This window comes from Pyrus communis, chromosome 16 (assembly GCF_041283825.1).
Source record: "Pyrus communis isolate YQ-2024b chromosome 16, ASM4128382v1, whole genome shotgun sequence".
Lineage (NCBI taxonomy): Eukaryota > Viridiplantae > Streptophyta > Magnoliopsida > Rosales > Rosaceae > Pyrus > Pyrus communis.
Window position 1 is genome coordinate 635,327 of NC_142580.1, and position 16,213 is coordinate 651,539.

The 16,213-nt window shown below is 36.3% G+C and overlaps 1 protein-coding gene across 1 annotated transcript; it reads left to right on the forward strand.

The window, feature by feature from the left end:
• The first annotated feature begins 11,451 nt into the window (after nucleotides 1-11,451).
• On the forward strand, nucleotides 11,452-15,769 carry LOC137731897 (protein indeterminate-domain 4, chloroplastic). The gene is made up of 3 exons (XM_068471147.2): nucleotides 11,452-12,183; nucleotides 12,465-12,861; nucleotides 14,253-15,769. Exons 1-3 carry the CDS (start codon nucleotides 12,012-12,014, stop codon nucleotides 15,481-15,483), a joined length of 1,800 nt encoding a protein of 599 aa, XP_068327248.1. The 5' UTR covers nucleotides 11,452-12,011; the 3' UTR covers nucleotides 15,484-15,769.
• The last annotated feature ends 444 nt before the right edge of the window (nucleotides 15,770-16,213 follow it).

Here is a 16,213-nt window from a genome sequence, read left to right on the forward strand (position 1 = left end):
TTTTTTGTCAAAGGGTTGTGTTTGGCCTATGGCCCTTTTGTGACATCCCACATCGTCCAGGGGAGTGATCCTTAAATGTATATTCTCATCTCTACCTAGCACGAGGCCTTTTGGGAGCTCACTGGCTTCGGGTTCCGTAGGAACTCCGAAGTTAAGCGAGAAGAGGGCTAGAGCAATCCCATGATGGGTGACCCACTGGGAAGTTGCTCGTGAGTTCCCAAAAACAAAACTGTGAGGGAATGGTAAGCCCAAAGCGGACAATATCGTGCTACGGTGGTGGAGCGGGCCCGGGAAGAGATCCGCCCGGGGGCGAGATGTGACAAATTTGGTATCAGAGCCTAACCCTGGTCGCGGGTGTGCCGACGAGGACTTCGGGCCCCTAAGGGGGGTGGATTGTGACATCCCACATCGCCCAGGGGAGTGATCCTTAAATGTATATTCCCATCTCTACCTAGCACGAGGCCTTTTGGGAGCTCACTGGCTTCGGGTTCCGTAGGAACTCCGAAGTTAAGCGAGAAGAGGGCTAGAGCAATCCCATGATGGGTGACCCACTAGGAAGTTGCTCGTGAGTTCCCAAAAACAAAACCGTGAGGAAATGGTAAGCCCAAAGCGGACAATATCGTGCTACGGTGGTGGAGCGGGCCCGGGAAGAGATCCGCCCCTGGCCGAGATGTGACACCTTTGGCCCCTCAGTTGGAGATAGTATAAAATATGGTCTAATACTGTTTATTAAAATCTTTACTAATTAATAAAACACTCATTGTCAACCAAAACTCTATGAAATTACCAGTTTAACTTTCTAATTAAAACAGAACATGAATAAGACATATGGGGCATAAATGTAATTTCACACAACCAAAAGTCTCACATACATGTAATCCTAACATATCTCTAATTAAAAAAACAAATAAATAGATAAACCTCCCACTCCCACTCCCACATTCTCTATTACTCTCTTCCTCTCTTCTTTTATTTCAAAAACAAAAATAAATTTTTTTCTCACACACACTTTGTGTGTGCCTATATGCTAGTATAATTTATCGCAGGACTATAGGGCTAAAGGAAGTCCTTTGGCCCTCCTTCAGTTGGAGATGACCTTACAGTCGATATGTCGATGGAGAAACTGCAACAGAAACCTTTTGTAATTTAGTTTTTGTGTTTTTCTATTCACATTGTAACATTGTAAGATGTCCACTGTTGTATTGGATGGGGATTTGAAGAAAAACCATACGTAGTTGTAGGCCGGTATGCTATACGGGTGGAAATAGGCTCAAATATTATTCTGGCAGTTAAAGTTATCGTCGATAAAACGACGATGATTAGCAAGTTTTCACTTGGAATTTCGTTGAGTGTGCTCACTGCTCATCCATTTATTGAATCTGGTCATTCAGACCTTTGTTCTAAATTATCCTTTTGCTTTCGGTATTTTAACTTGGGAATGAAGGTATGTTGGCTTCTGGATCAAACAAATAATCGATTTACTTAAGACAATCCCTTAATTGTTGTCCGAACTCAAATTAATTAATTATATTCTCATTTATAGTTATCTAGGACTTAAGTAGATTGAGAAGGGTTGGGTTAAATGAATGAGTTGAACAAGGTTAATTTCTGAGGTTCACTGAGCTGCATGAATGATAGCAGGGTTATCCATCATAAGAGGACATTCAGAGTTTCCATGAAAGCACATAAATAAATTAAAAAGTTAAAAACAATATTCCGCGTTATGTTGGAAATAGGGTCCCATGTCGGGTCGGAAACTTCCCTGGATAAACTACACCTATAAATGGTTTCGCTCATAATTGTATCGGAGCTTTTGTGATAAAATTCAACACGTGCCGATTATGCAACTCGTTAAGTTTGAACAATATCAGTGTGAGTAGAAGTAGACTGCTGATCCGACTCTGAATCTTAACAAGTTATGTGTAATTGAGTAGATGTTTAAACTCAAAAAATTTCAAACACATAATTATGTAGTGTCTATGAGTGATGTAAGTGTGGACAATGAAAGGAAACCAAGAGGAAGCTAGACAGCAAAAGTTGTTGGTATGTCTTTTTGATGAAAATTCCCTTTTTACAAGATACTGTTTCTTTCTTGCATCAACACTACCACTCCTAGCTAGGCTGCTGTTGCCGCCTAGTACTATGTATATATGGAATTAGATTCCCTCCAAGCAAACCCTCGAGATCATCCTGACCTGATAATACGGGCTGTTAGATTTTGATTAAACGGTTACAATTATTAAAATTTTAGAGATGCTCCTTATTTGTAGCTGTTGGATCAAAATTCAACGGTCCGTGTTAGTAGATCAGGAGGATCCCAATGGTTTGCCTCGGAAAGGATCCAATTCATGTATATATTACCCTCATCATCCATCTCTCTCTCTCTCTCTCTCTCTCTCTCTCTCTCGGAGTTGCAGGTGAATCTTTCTTTTGGTTCCTTCCTTTCAAGTGGGTAGTTTATTTGTAGCCGGTGAATTCGCTTTTTGTAGCTCCAGGGAAGCTTACCATCCCGTTCCCAATTTCCCACCAGAACAACAACAACACGCAAGTGCAGTACTCCTTCCAACCCTACAAACTATACGTTGGATTTTTGTTATCTTGCCCTTTACAACATAAATGCTGGCTAGCAGCTTAATTGAGGGAATGCGTTCACCCCAAAAAAAAAAAAAAAAAAAAAAAAATTGAGGGAATGCATGATTTCCTTCAATAATATGTTATAATTAAATTAGATATTCATGCATAGGGCAGGGCAGAGGCCCCTCCCTCCCACAACCCCTGTACCACAGTAGCAGTAGCAGTAACAGCATGTCTCTACTTTATGCTCCATCCAAAAGAAAGAGTCTGGATCTTCACTGGACTCTGTTTATGAGAATTTTAAAAATCTGTGAATCCTGTATGTATATTGTATATCGTGTAGTTAGAAATTATTTTAAATATTTTTATTTAAAATTAAATATAAACAGTATTTGATAAATACTGACTACATAATTTACGATGAACGAATACGATTCACAGATCTTTAAAATCTTTCCCCAAAATACCGAGAGAGGATCCTGTTGGCAAAAAAAGCCACAAAGGGATAGGACCTACCAATGACCCGGCACCCCGTGTCCCTCTCATTGTCACCATCACTCACATGCATCGAGCTGCAGGCAAATCACATGCTTCTGTGTGTTGTCTGTCTATCTCGATCGACGTCCCACTTTCTCGCTATTTCCATATTTCCAACCATTCCTTTCCCATGCATGTAAATTTCTAAACGTTAATCTTGTGCTGCTCGATCATATATTTACAGTCATAGAGAGGAGATAGACTCATACGATAAGGAAACCTAAACATAACATTGCATATGCGGCAGTAAATCAATGTGTTTATATTTATAGTCATAGTGGAGATAGACTCAATAGACTCGTCTTAGGGTTATAAAAAAAACAAAAAAAACCCTTACATATTGAGTAACATGGCTCGTGTGTTCACTTATCGCGCTATAAATGAATCAAATTTGCCAAATTAAAGAAAAGAAATAGATAAAAGGACAAAATTAGCTAGGAGTAATATGTGAGTTTTGAACTTAAGCTTTGTAAACCTTTATCTTCTTAATTTCTTCACGCATGTAAATTAAGATATACAGTTAAATAAATAACACAATACGTGTGGTTGTAGAACTAGTATAGTGATGGGAAAGGAAAGGAATAATATTGATTGGATTAAGGGGGGATGGGAAGGAGAGGGGCATGTCTTATTTGATATCCATATACTCCATTGTGGTGCCGGCAACGATTCCTGACGGTACGGCTGGACCCACACGGAAGAAGACTTTCAACCAGTGCTAGTACTACCACCACCACCAGCAGTCTCCACTCTCGTGTCTAACCTCCAGAAGAAGAAGCAGCAGCAACTAGGGTTGTGGCTCTCTGAGGTCCCACTAGGTTCGTAACTTCGTCACTTTCATGTCACTCCACTGTAGGCCACCGAAAATCCCCACAAACCGCAAAATTTCCTTCTCTAAAGATAGACATGACCCACAACACAATTTGTTCCTCCAATCTACCTCCAGTAATTCATTTCAAATTTTAATTTGGCTACTATGTTTTACGAGTTTCTAATTATTTTTACTGAAAATATGACTTTAACCTCTCAAATTCAATTTTTTCATATAAAACCCGACATAATTTTTTTACTATAAAAAAACTTAGTGATTAGGATCCACCTAAGTGAATTCATTAATTACATATTACTTTACACATTTTACATTTTTAGATGCCTAAAATACCCCTATTGCATATTTGATGTGCACAATTAATTTTATGCAGATTGTAAGGAGAGAGTTAATGATTTTACAAAAAGAAAAATAAGACATTAATGTTAAAAAATTCATTGCATATTAATATCAAATATGAGAATTGTTGGCTTAATTCTATGTATCTGGCATTATGAGTTCATATATATATTTTTACAAAAAAAAAAAAAAAAACCCTAATATATGTAATAATACATTAAAAAAAAAGTAATTTACCTACCTTGTACAAAAATGTTATTTGATTCAAAATGTGTATATATGTATGTGTGTGTGTGTGTGTGTGTACGTATTTATATAATTAGACCATATTAATTTACCTACCTACTATTTGAAATTTTCATTTCCAATTATGCAAAATATTGTATACCAACAACAAAATATTGCATAAACTTAGGAATTGGATCATGCTTTTGATTTTATCTTTTACCTACAAACAATCATATACATATTACTTTATATATTTTTACCAAAAAACGTCCCTAATAGGCTAATACATGTAATAATACATGAAAAATAATTTACCTACCATGTATACAAAAATGTTATTTGGTTCAAAATATATAATCTAGGTTTTCTCAAAAAAAAAAAAAAAAAAAAAAAAAAAAATATATATATATATATATATATATATATAATCTAGGTGTAGTATATATATTTTTTTATATAATTGGAGCAAATTAATTAACCTACCCACAAATTAATTTCCAATAATTTACCTACAAAAAATTATACCCCACGTGTAATATAATTTCTTTTTTTCACTAATACATGGAGAATACTTTACCCGTAACAAGAAGAAATATAATTTGATGTATTATATTGAAAAATATTATGTCATACCTATATTTATACAACAATAAAACGTGCCTAATATATGTAACAATACATGAAAAAATAATTTACCTACAAGTTAGATGTTAGATCTCACATCGCCCAGGAGAGAGGATCCTTTATGCCTTATATGTACATGCCCACCTCCATATAGCACGAGGCCTTTTGGGAGCTCACTGGCTTCGAGTTCCGTAGGAACTTCGAAATTAAGTGAGTTCGTGTGAGAGCAATAACAGGATGAGTGACCCATTGGGAAGTTATCGTGTGAGTTCCTAGAAACAAAATTGTGAGGGCGTGGTTGGGGCCCAAAGCAGACAATATCGTGCTATGGTGGAGTCAAGCCCAGGATGTGGTGGGGGCCCAGGCGGGGATGTGACAATTTGGTATCAGAGCCAATCCGTGGCCGAAAGTGTGTCAATGAGGACATCAGTGCCTCTAAGGGGGCTGGATTGTTAGATCCCACATCGCCCAAGGGAGAGGATCCTTTATGCCTTATATGTACATGCCCACCTCCATATAGCACGAGGCCTTTTGGGAGCTCATTGGCTTCGGGTTCCATAGGAACTCCGAAATTAAGCGAGTTCGCGCGAGAGCAATCCCAGGATGAGTGACCCACTGGGAAGTTCTCGTATGAGTTCCCAGAAACAAAACCGTGAGGGCGTGGTCGGGGCCTAAAATAGATAATATCATGCTACGGTGGAGTTGAGTCCGGGATGTGGTGAGGGTCTGGGGCGAGATGTGACATTAGAGAAGTGTTATTTGATTCAAAATATATAATACGGATTTAGTATATTGTTTTTTAATAATTGGAACAAATTAATTTACTTCCCAATTAATGCATGATATATATATATATATATATATCACAAAAAAGATAAATTTTTGGTATGATATGGATACAGTTAATGCAATACAACAGTTTATATATTTTATTTCACTTTTCTACAACTTTTAATTTGGAATAAATTTAGGGATTTGAGAAAGTGGCATGGGTGTAAATAAATTGTATTAGTAGGTCAATAGTGTTCCTATGTGGCTGCAGATTTAAATTTGGACTTTTATTGGACGTTTATATGTAGATGAGTTTTTATCTAGGAATCATGAATTGTAAGGGCCAAAATCTAAAGCATACATTCTGAATTAATCTAAATTATGATGGAGTACTGTATCGACATGGAAAATTGAATATTAGTTTTGAATGAAAAAGAATATTGATTATGAGTCAGACAATCAAGGAAAATCTTGTTTAGCTCTATTTAATTGCAACTGTACATTTTAAACATGAAGATATATATTATACGCAGATTAAAATTATTAAAAGAAGAATGATAGGAGATTTTATTAAAAATAAAAATAAAGTCTCTGTCATCTCATATTTTATCGCCAATCACGTTGATTATTGAAAACTAGATTTTATATTAATAGTTAGGAATGTGGGTTGTTGTCATTACGTCGATTATTGAGAATTTGGTGTGTACTGTGGTCCTTTTGTGTTCTAACAAATTGAATATATGTATGATCATGTGAATACAGCAATATAATATCCTAAATGAAGTTACCATCAAATAATATTATATATTCATAAGAATAAATTTATATATATATATATATATATATATATATATATATATATTAGGTACAAAAATACGTGATGTGATGCTAACGTAGAGAATGTGTCTCACGGGACTGCAGCTGGTTTAGGGTTGAAAGGAAAAGACGAACAGTTTTTTTTCTTTTATTACCCAAAAAGTATTTGATTTTAAATTCACCGAGGAAAAGGATTTTTCCTCTATACAAGGAATTTGTGGAAAATTTTCAAACTGTCCCTACGCAGTTAGCTCATATAACTGGTTAATGTCTTACTATTGTTAAACAAAGGAAACTTAATTAATCAAAGATTCCAAATACTTTTTTGTTACATCAAAGATTAGAGGGTTTCAAATCTTGTACTTAGGCTGTTACTCCTTATTCAAATATTTGTTGCCCCGCAAAAAACTTAAAGTATTCACGCAATATTGACCTTAATTCAACGCCGTAAGCACTAGATTGGGATTGCTTAAATTAGTTCAAAAACAACTTATTAAAAAATTTAGGACATCAAATATGTTTAGCAAACAAAAAAAAGTATTTTTTTAAATTGCTATCAATGACAGTAAAATTGGTAGAAAAAAATAGCCTTCTTTTCTTCAAAGAGGAGGTCGTAGGAATCTGACATAAAAAGAAAAATAAAGATTATTAAAAAAATATTATGTCATATTTAATGTTATACTCTTTTTAGTCATTTAACATAAGCACATCAATTTTATATAAAAATTTACTAAACATTCGAACATTGTTTTTTCTATTAAAAGCACTTTTACTATAAAAAAAAAAAAAAAAAAAAAAGGAAATTTACTAAACACTCAACTGTTTTATTTTACAGTTGTTTTATGCTAGTGAGGCCATCGATATAAACCGTATTTAGAAAACCATATTAGGTGGTTGTTGATGATTGAATTATTATTTAAGCGTTGAGTAACGTGTTTATTTGTTATTGGTGATACACCACAGTGTTTACAAATATAGTCTAAAAACTTGGTCTATCTAGCATCACTCTTTTTTTTATTATATATATATATATATATTTATTTATTTATAATGGACTAGTTTTCTCAACAAACCCAATATATATTACCTTTGATTACGGGAGGAGCGTGTTAATCTTTGTGAATGAGGACTCATTGTACATGCAGCCAAACAAATGACGCTCATCGACAGCCATTTTTAATTCTGAATGATCAGCTGAACAATGATATTCTATATACTACTTCACTATCGATATTTCAACGCGGAATATATTTACGCTAGACGATAAATTTTGCAGAAAAGGTATAACGTTTGGCTAAACCTCAAGGAGTTGATAATTCCATTAACGTTTTTCTATATATGGAAATCATACATAGTATAAAATATAGACACAGCCAAACCAAGCCCTGCAACAAAACACTAGAAATTGGAGAATATCACACAAGATCAAACCTTAAAATCAGTACTGGACACCACCTGCTTACAACCACAACCGAATAATTGTCAAGTTAGAATTCTTTCACATTCCCGACCATAAGCATCCGGTTCTATATCCATAATTGCCCAAACCACATGAGGCAACTACATATTTACAAAGTTGTGAGTGTTGTTTTATTATTTTAACCTTCTTGCTTTTTTTTGTTTCGTGACCTGTTTTGCAGGTATATATTTTTTAAGTTTTGTTTAAGAGGGGTTAGAACTTAGGTACTTTGTCTTCCCTCTCTTGGTCTTGTATCATTCCTTTTTCTGAGAGGTAAAGTTCATCGTCTAGAATAAATATTCCCATTGAAATATTGAGAAAAACGTGAACGAAATCATCAACTCTCTTGAGGTTTTAAGAAGGGTTAAGTTTAATGTGTTCTGAGATGTAAAGTTTGTCTCTAAAATTAGATATTCAATTTCTGTTCTCACTAAAATTTCATCGTACAGCTAAGGGTTTTGAAAGAAAAAAAATTGTATTTAACGTAAATTATTATGAACCACTGGTAGTATCTACTACTCATGTGTCTATGACCAGAAATGACCTGGGAGTACTCCGTCTACTAACTTGACCAACTTTGGAAATTTTTTTAGTCAAGCAAATCAGGTCAGTTCATTCGGTTGCATATTTCATGATAGCCCACCATGTCTAAGTGGTGGGTCTATATATGATGCTACCCCCTAAAAGGGTCTTTAAGGAGAGAAACCCCCTTCCCTGACTCTACTCCTGAGGAAATTTTCTCTTTTTTCCTTTATATATATATATATATATATATATAGACGTAAATAATGTAATGGATGTATTCCTTTGGTCCCATGCATTGCTGAACATGTATATTATTGCATAAAGGGAACAAAGAGGTTCATTATATTACATGACTACTAGTTAAGTCATGCAGCACTGAGATTGACAGAGGAAATACCAAAGAGTTTGGCTCTATACCTCACAAGCCAACAAAGATTGTCCACTTCCCGGAGAAATATCAAGGGTAAAAAAAGAGAGTAAAGACGGTCACCTTTGTTTGATGGGCAACTGAATGAAGCTTCCTTTGCAGGCAGGTCACAACAATTCTACTGTCAAATGAAAATGCAACCAACCAAATTAGGAGAAAAGTGCTCGTTTGAAACATTTCAGCATGCAGCTTTAACCTTTCCACCCTTATTTTTTTTAACTATTTTAGATTATCTTTTTCATAAGTCTCTTTCCACGTAGTGTCGAAGTAGTCGAATGGCATGTTTACAAATTCATAATCGAAATTAGAGGAATTAAATTGAAAAAGAACTGAATTTGTTGTATCAGACGCCATTCTTTTAGGCCACAAGAGATGTCTCTGTCAACCGAATCACTCCTTGCAACGCTAAAATGCATGGATTAGTTGTATATGTTTGCTCTTTATAAGAATGGGGAAAAGGGCTTGTTATAGGCCATGAATATTCTAGCGATCTTTTACCATTAATAAATAATTAGCGTCATAAATTAAGAACGCAACAAAATGCAGTCACAAAACGTTCCACTGTTCAGTGGTTGCTTTCCTAGTTTAAGTATATAATGTCGTCGCGTTTAACATAGTGGGTAGATATATATTCAATTTCGTCTCATTAATTTGAAACAGATCGATCATCTTCATTTTTACGGAAGAAATTCTTTTGATGTTGGTTCAATCATGCTATAACCAATTTCGTCAGATTGCGACATTGACAGATCGATGCCAGTACATGCTTCATTAACCACCGTGGAATGTCACTTAAGAAATTTCTCTGTAAATATCAGTCCGCTGATAAAATGTCCCATTGTGAATTTTTACTGCAAAGTCAATTTTTGTTAGAAAAGAAGCAAGTTAGTAATCTGTTTTATTTTTATGTTATGCAATTTTTTTGATATTTTATGTCGTAAGTTTACTAGTGTGATAAGGATTAAGATTGTTTTCCTATTTCTTTATTGCTTTCTTGTTTCTACAAATAAGGTTAAGATTATTTTCCTATTTGTCATAAGCTTATTTCTTGCAATCAGTTTATCTTCTTTCTTCGGATTGTTAACAATTTTAACTCTTAAAATGCTATAACCACAACAAGTGGCCATGAAAAAGTGTGAACAGCAGCTCCCTATAAAGAAAGAAAGAAAGAAAGAAAGAAAGAAAGAAAGAAAGAAAAAAATAAAAAGAAAGGCTCTGGGTTTGATACTTTGTAAGCTGTGAATCTGTTTGATCATGGTCATAGTAGAGTGAATTCCTAATGGCTGTGGATAGGCTATAATTCCTTACTAACTTACTTCGGATCCGAAATAGGTGGATACCCGTGATTCGCCACCATTTGTCCCCATAAAAAAATCTTAAAATGCTACATCTAATTGTATTTGAACTTTTCATACTAGCCAACCTGCCTGGTATGAAATGGCTGACCTGCCCTGAGATAAAATGTAAAACTACCTATTAGGCCTCTTCATCATACTTGGCCTCTATGGCCTTCCAATAGTTGTCAAAGTACATCCCAAATCTCGTAATTATCTCAACTTGGCTTTGGGATATTTTACTCCAATAAAATCGTTCATTGGGAAAATTTAACTGTTCAAAATTCTCTTAGTTTATCATACATGTTTATCCTAAAAGTGAAACAATCAATAAGATTACATAGATGCATGCAGAAGGAAGAGGAACTTGTAAAATTACAGGAAATTAATGTTTATATAACTATTGGCGACAGATGGAAATGGCAGTTTCTTTCCTGACGTTGCATATTAATGATCAAAATTCAAACCAGTGAGCCTCATATCTGTGGTCAAAGAGATAAATTCAAAACTCTCAAAGCTTAACGTTCTTTTTTTCGTCAAAAAATAAAAATCTTGAACAATGTTGAAAGGTGTCACGCATTTGTATTGAACAGAACAGGAACAACAGAGAGAGACGGGCGGGGCGGCCGGGGGGTTTGGCACCGGGGGGGGGGGGGGGTGGGGGTGGTGGTGGGGGACATATGATGGGTGCAGAATGATGAAAGGGTTGTCTGAATGCAAAGGGTAGAAGATACGAAACAAGAGGGGAGAGAGAAAAAAATGAGAGGGGAAGAGGGTAAGACCTACAGAGACCAAAGGTGGCCCCCATTTTTACAGTCCCAGCATAAAACGACATACATTAGGCTGCGTGCCCTGCATGAACAGCGACCCCACCGCCCCTCCCTTCCCTCCCTCTCAATTCATCCCCGATATTTTTATTTTCTTTTTCAATTTTTTAATATTGGTAATATTTTTAATTTACAGTGAGAGAGAGACAGATAGAGAAAGAGAGAGAGACAGAGACAGAGAGTGCATGTATGTGTTGTGTATGTATGTGCATGACATTAAATGATTGAGATATGAGAGGAACACAATAGTGCGTTTTGTTAGATGAGTTTTATTTTTTTATATCGTCATTTATAAAAAACAAGATAAATCTCTCTCTAGCTAAAGAGAGGAAGAAGAAGCTGGACAAAGGCCGCCCTTGACTCTCTGCGTCTTCTCTCTCCATCTTCATATTTCCAGATTTTAGCTGTCGTCCCAGCAGTTGCTTATTAATTTTTTCTTCATAATTATTTGTTCTCTGCATCTATGAAGCTGTAGCTACCTAGAAAAAGGACGTTTGATTCGGAGAATTTTTATTTTACTTAATTGGCTATGAAGCTAGGTTTACTATGTCTCTAGTATTCTAGGAGCTAAGAGCGTCTAAATATTTTCCGTGTGTTGTCGATTATATAATACCTTGAGTCCTTGATCATTTTGAGTGCGTAGCTCAAAACAACAGCTGAATAATTAATAATATTAATTGTTTTCTTTACCACACACACACACACACACACACATATATATATGGCGGCTGCTTCTTCATCGATGCCGTTCTTTGGAAGTAGTAGTAGCAGAGAAGAAAACCAAAGCCAGATGACTTCGTCGATCCTTCCGCCTTCCTCAAATGCTACCGCCGCAGCCACAGGCACAGCCCCACCACCTCAGAAGAAAAGGAGAAATCAACCTGGAAATCCAAGCAAGTACCTCTTTACTTTTCTTGAATCCTCATCAATTCTTTATTCATATTTATCGATTTATAGATTTCAATAAAGAAACTTTAAACGAGTTGAATCTTTATAAATTCTTTGGTTTGATGAATTAATGGTTGCTAGTTTCTTTGAACTTACTCCTCTATTTGGCTTTGAATTCTAAATCTTTTCGTTAGAAATGATGTGTCATTTTTTGTTATAATTTGAATTATTTTAAATTTTCAAAAAATAAAAATTGTTACTCTTGTTTGGCATTTTTCCCTAACAGATCCAGATGCGGAGGTCATCGCACTATCTCCCAAGACGCTAATGGCAACAAACAGGTTCATATGTGAGGTCTGCAACAAAGGGTTTCAAAGGGAGCAAAACCTACAGCTCCACAGAAGAGGACACAACCTGCCTTGGAAGCTCAAGCAGAAGACTAATAAAGAACCCAGGCGCAAGGTCTATCTATGCCCTGAACCATCATGCGTTCACCATGACCCCTCTCGAGCTCTCGGAGACCTCACCGGCATCAAAAAACACTACTCAAGAAAACACGGCGAGAAGAAATGGAAGTGCGACAAGTGCTCCAAGAGGTACGCCGTTCAATCGGATTGGAAGGCTCATTCTAAGACATGCGGAACTAGGGAATACAGATGCGACTGTGGCACTCTCTTCTCAAGGTAAATTAATTAGTAGTTGCTCTTGATTTAGTATCTGGATCCTATTTTTTGTTAATTCTCATTCATTCATTCATTCATTCATCCATACATTCATTTTGGAGATGTTCTCAAAATCGGTCGAGAGACGAACGCACGGCGGTTTCTGGGTGTAATAGTTCTCTTTTGGCTAAGAATATATGGATGCCGCGCGCGACTATAACTGAACTGTTAATCTAGCCTGATCATTTTCTATTATCAATTTTAAAGACTTGGAATTTTATTGGAATTAATTAAACCAAATTTTTGTCTTTCTCCATGAGTGTGTCTGTATGCGTATGAGTTAATATGGCAGGACTGTTTCCACGTGATAACTAGTAATCTGTGACAAACTGGCATGGCAAGGTTATATATGTATATGGGGGTTTCAATCACAATTTCAAAAGGAAAATGAAATGAAATAAGATTAAGAGGACAGGGGAGAAAGAAAAACAAGAAAGATCATCTTTTTATCGATCCTCGAAAACAACGCCCTTTTTTTCTTTCATCATTTGGATACTCACGTGTGTAGTAGTAAAAATGATGAGTTGGATTATACAGACTCTCAACAGAACATATATGTGGAATGGAAGTGGAAGTAATGTATGTAGTGGAACTGTGGAAGGGGGAGAAAGAGCATAATATTAATGTTACTGGAGTTGAGTGGAGTGGAGGTGGAGAAAATAAGCTAGCTAGGCTTTATCTTCGTTGTCTCATATAATGAGTTGGATGTATATGTCACTCATGAGTTTTGTTCTCTTCCTCTTTGGATTCATGTAACAGAGCTACAGCTCTTCCCTTCCAGTCCAGATACTCCTTCCCATGAAATTAAAACGTATACTCATGGGACCAACACCATATTTCCCTCTCTCTCTCTCTCTCTCTCTCTCTCTCTCTCTCTCTCTCTCTCTCTCCCCCAAGTAGAACTGGTCCAACACCATATTTCTAGCTAGATAATAGATTGACAGTCCTTATTCTGATATGAAAATTTACAAGTCACGTCAGACTGTTCAATGATTAGGGTGATGAGGTTTGTGTGAACTTGTGACTATCTAATGGAAATATTCTCTGTGAAAAATTAATTGAACAATGGACCGTTCATGGTTTCCTGTTTTTTTTTCAAATTTACTTTCAAGCACTAGCTAATGACTTTCTTTTCTCAAGTACTAACATTTAAATTAAATGGGTAATAATGATTGGTACTTTTTTTTTTTTTATCTGGATGCATCATATATATCCATGTCACCCCCACATATATGACATATGTCTTGTTCTTCTATACATACATACATTTTACTGTATATATACATATATGTTCATGAGCATATGATGATATGATGAGGATTTTCCTTTTCATTTTTTTGTGTGATATACAGGCGGGACAGTTTTATCACTCATAGGGCTTTCTGTGATGCACTGGCTCAGGAGAGTGCAAGGCATCCTTCAAGCTTAAGCACAATGGGCGGCAACCTCTATGGAAACAACCACATGAGCTTAGGGCTACCCCAAATCCCCTCACTCCAAAACTCAACCCACCTCCCTAACAACATGTTGAGGTTAGGTAGTGGTGGCAGCGCAAAGTTTGAGCACCTCATCCCACCATCAAATCCGTCTTCGTTCGGATCACAAGCCATGCCTAATTCCCCCAATTTCTTCATGAGAGACATTGCTAACCAGCAAGGGTTTCAAGATCAGCACCAATTTCCAAGCAAGGCATTACATGGACTAATGCAACTTCCTGATCTCCAAAGCAACCCTAACAACAACTCACCCTCATCGAATAGTGCTGCGAATCTCTTTAACCTGAGCTTCTTTTCCAACAACAGTACCAGTAACAGCATTGCTCCTCCAGATCATCAATTTAGTGATGGTAACGGCAGTGGCCAAGGGTTTAGCATGGGTAATGATCATCAAATTGGGTCGGGTTCTCTACCATCTCTCTATGGGAATTCGATGCAACACGAAGGTGGCGTGGCTCCACACATGTCTGCCACTGCATTGCTTCAGAAAGCTGCTCAAATGGGTTCAACTACAAGCACCGAAAGCTCGTCTTTGCTTAGGGGATTAGGCAATTCGTCAACAAGAGCAGCTAAATCAGGAAGGCAACTAGTGTCTGCGCCCTCAAGCGTTGGAGTCAGTTTTAGTGGTGATCATCATCACAGTACTAATGGGGGTGAACAACACTTGAGATCATCACAGCAGGTGGAAAATGAAAACCATCTTCAAGGACTAATGAACTCTCTTGCAAATGGCAACTCTTCGATTTTCGGAGGTGGGGAACAGGATCATAATAACAACTTTGGCGGGTTTAGTAGCGGCAGTACTGCTAATAGGGTTAGTGCAATGGACCAACAGCATAATAACCCTAATTATGATGAGGCCAAGATGCACCAAAATTTGGGTGTGAATTTTGGAGGATCTGATAAATTGACCTTGGATTTTCTTGGTGTTGGAGGGATGGTAAGAAATATGAGTGGTGGCCATGGATACTCACAGAGAGATAATCTACAACAACAACATCATGGCATCAATATGATCAGCTCTTTGGACCCAGAGTTGGAGTCAGCACAGGCAAGTCAACCCTTTGGAGGCACTACACTACAATGAGCCTGCTAGATCGAGGAATTCCAATTAAGTTCATGATATAGGTGAGAGAGTCGATCTTTTTTATATGTAGGGAAAAAGGAAAGGCATCGATTAATTATCCACTAGTTATCTTGAACCCCAAGCAATAGGGTTTCTTGAATTTTATTTCTATATGTGCATGCCTTAAGGCCTACACTAATTTATGATGTCCCGTACTTTCATCGGTTACTATATTATGTATAATGTAGTACCTTAATTAATTTCTTGCTTATATATTTGGCGATAAAGGAATCCTAAATTAATATCACTCCTCTCTCTTTTGTGGACCAATTAAAGAATATAATTTGGTGCATTCTTAATTTTCACATAACAAAATAAAAATATCTATTAATTATTTAATTAGTAATGAGATCGATGCTCATAATTTAATCTATATTAATTAATTAAATATTGTATGTATGAGGTAAGCCATGTTTGAGTATATATGTGGAATCAGAATGTCACAGCAGCAGACATGCATGGGCGCTAGCAGCTGAGCAGGTATTGTTTGCCCAGAATCTTCAAAATGGATACATTCCAACATAATGGACAAGTGAATTTATTTTCTTATTTGACTGGTTACGAGATATCCCTAACTAATAATTTAATATTGCCATATGCATCAAGAACAAATTAAGAAATCATATAAATTAATTTTAATCATAAGATTTAGAGGAGAGGCTCCGGGCGACGAATAATGTATGCCCAGTTG

Excerpts from the sequence above, each read along its gene's own strand:
- LOC137731897 (XM_068471147.2), top strand. The coding sequence starts at position 12,012 with ATGGCGGCTGCTTCTTCATCGATGCCGTTCTTTGGAAGTAGTAGTAGC. Across the intron at positions 12,184-12,464 it reads AAATCAACCTGGAAATCCAA|ATCCAGATGCGGAGGTCATC; the intron begins GCAAGTACCTCT and ends TTTCCCTAACAG. Across the intron at positions 12,862-14,252 it reads TGTGGCACTCTCTTCTCAAG|GCGGGACAGTTTTATCACTC; the intron begins GTAAATTAATTA and ends TGTGATATACAG.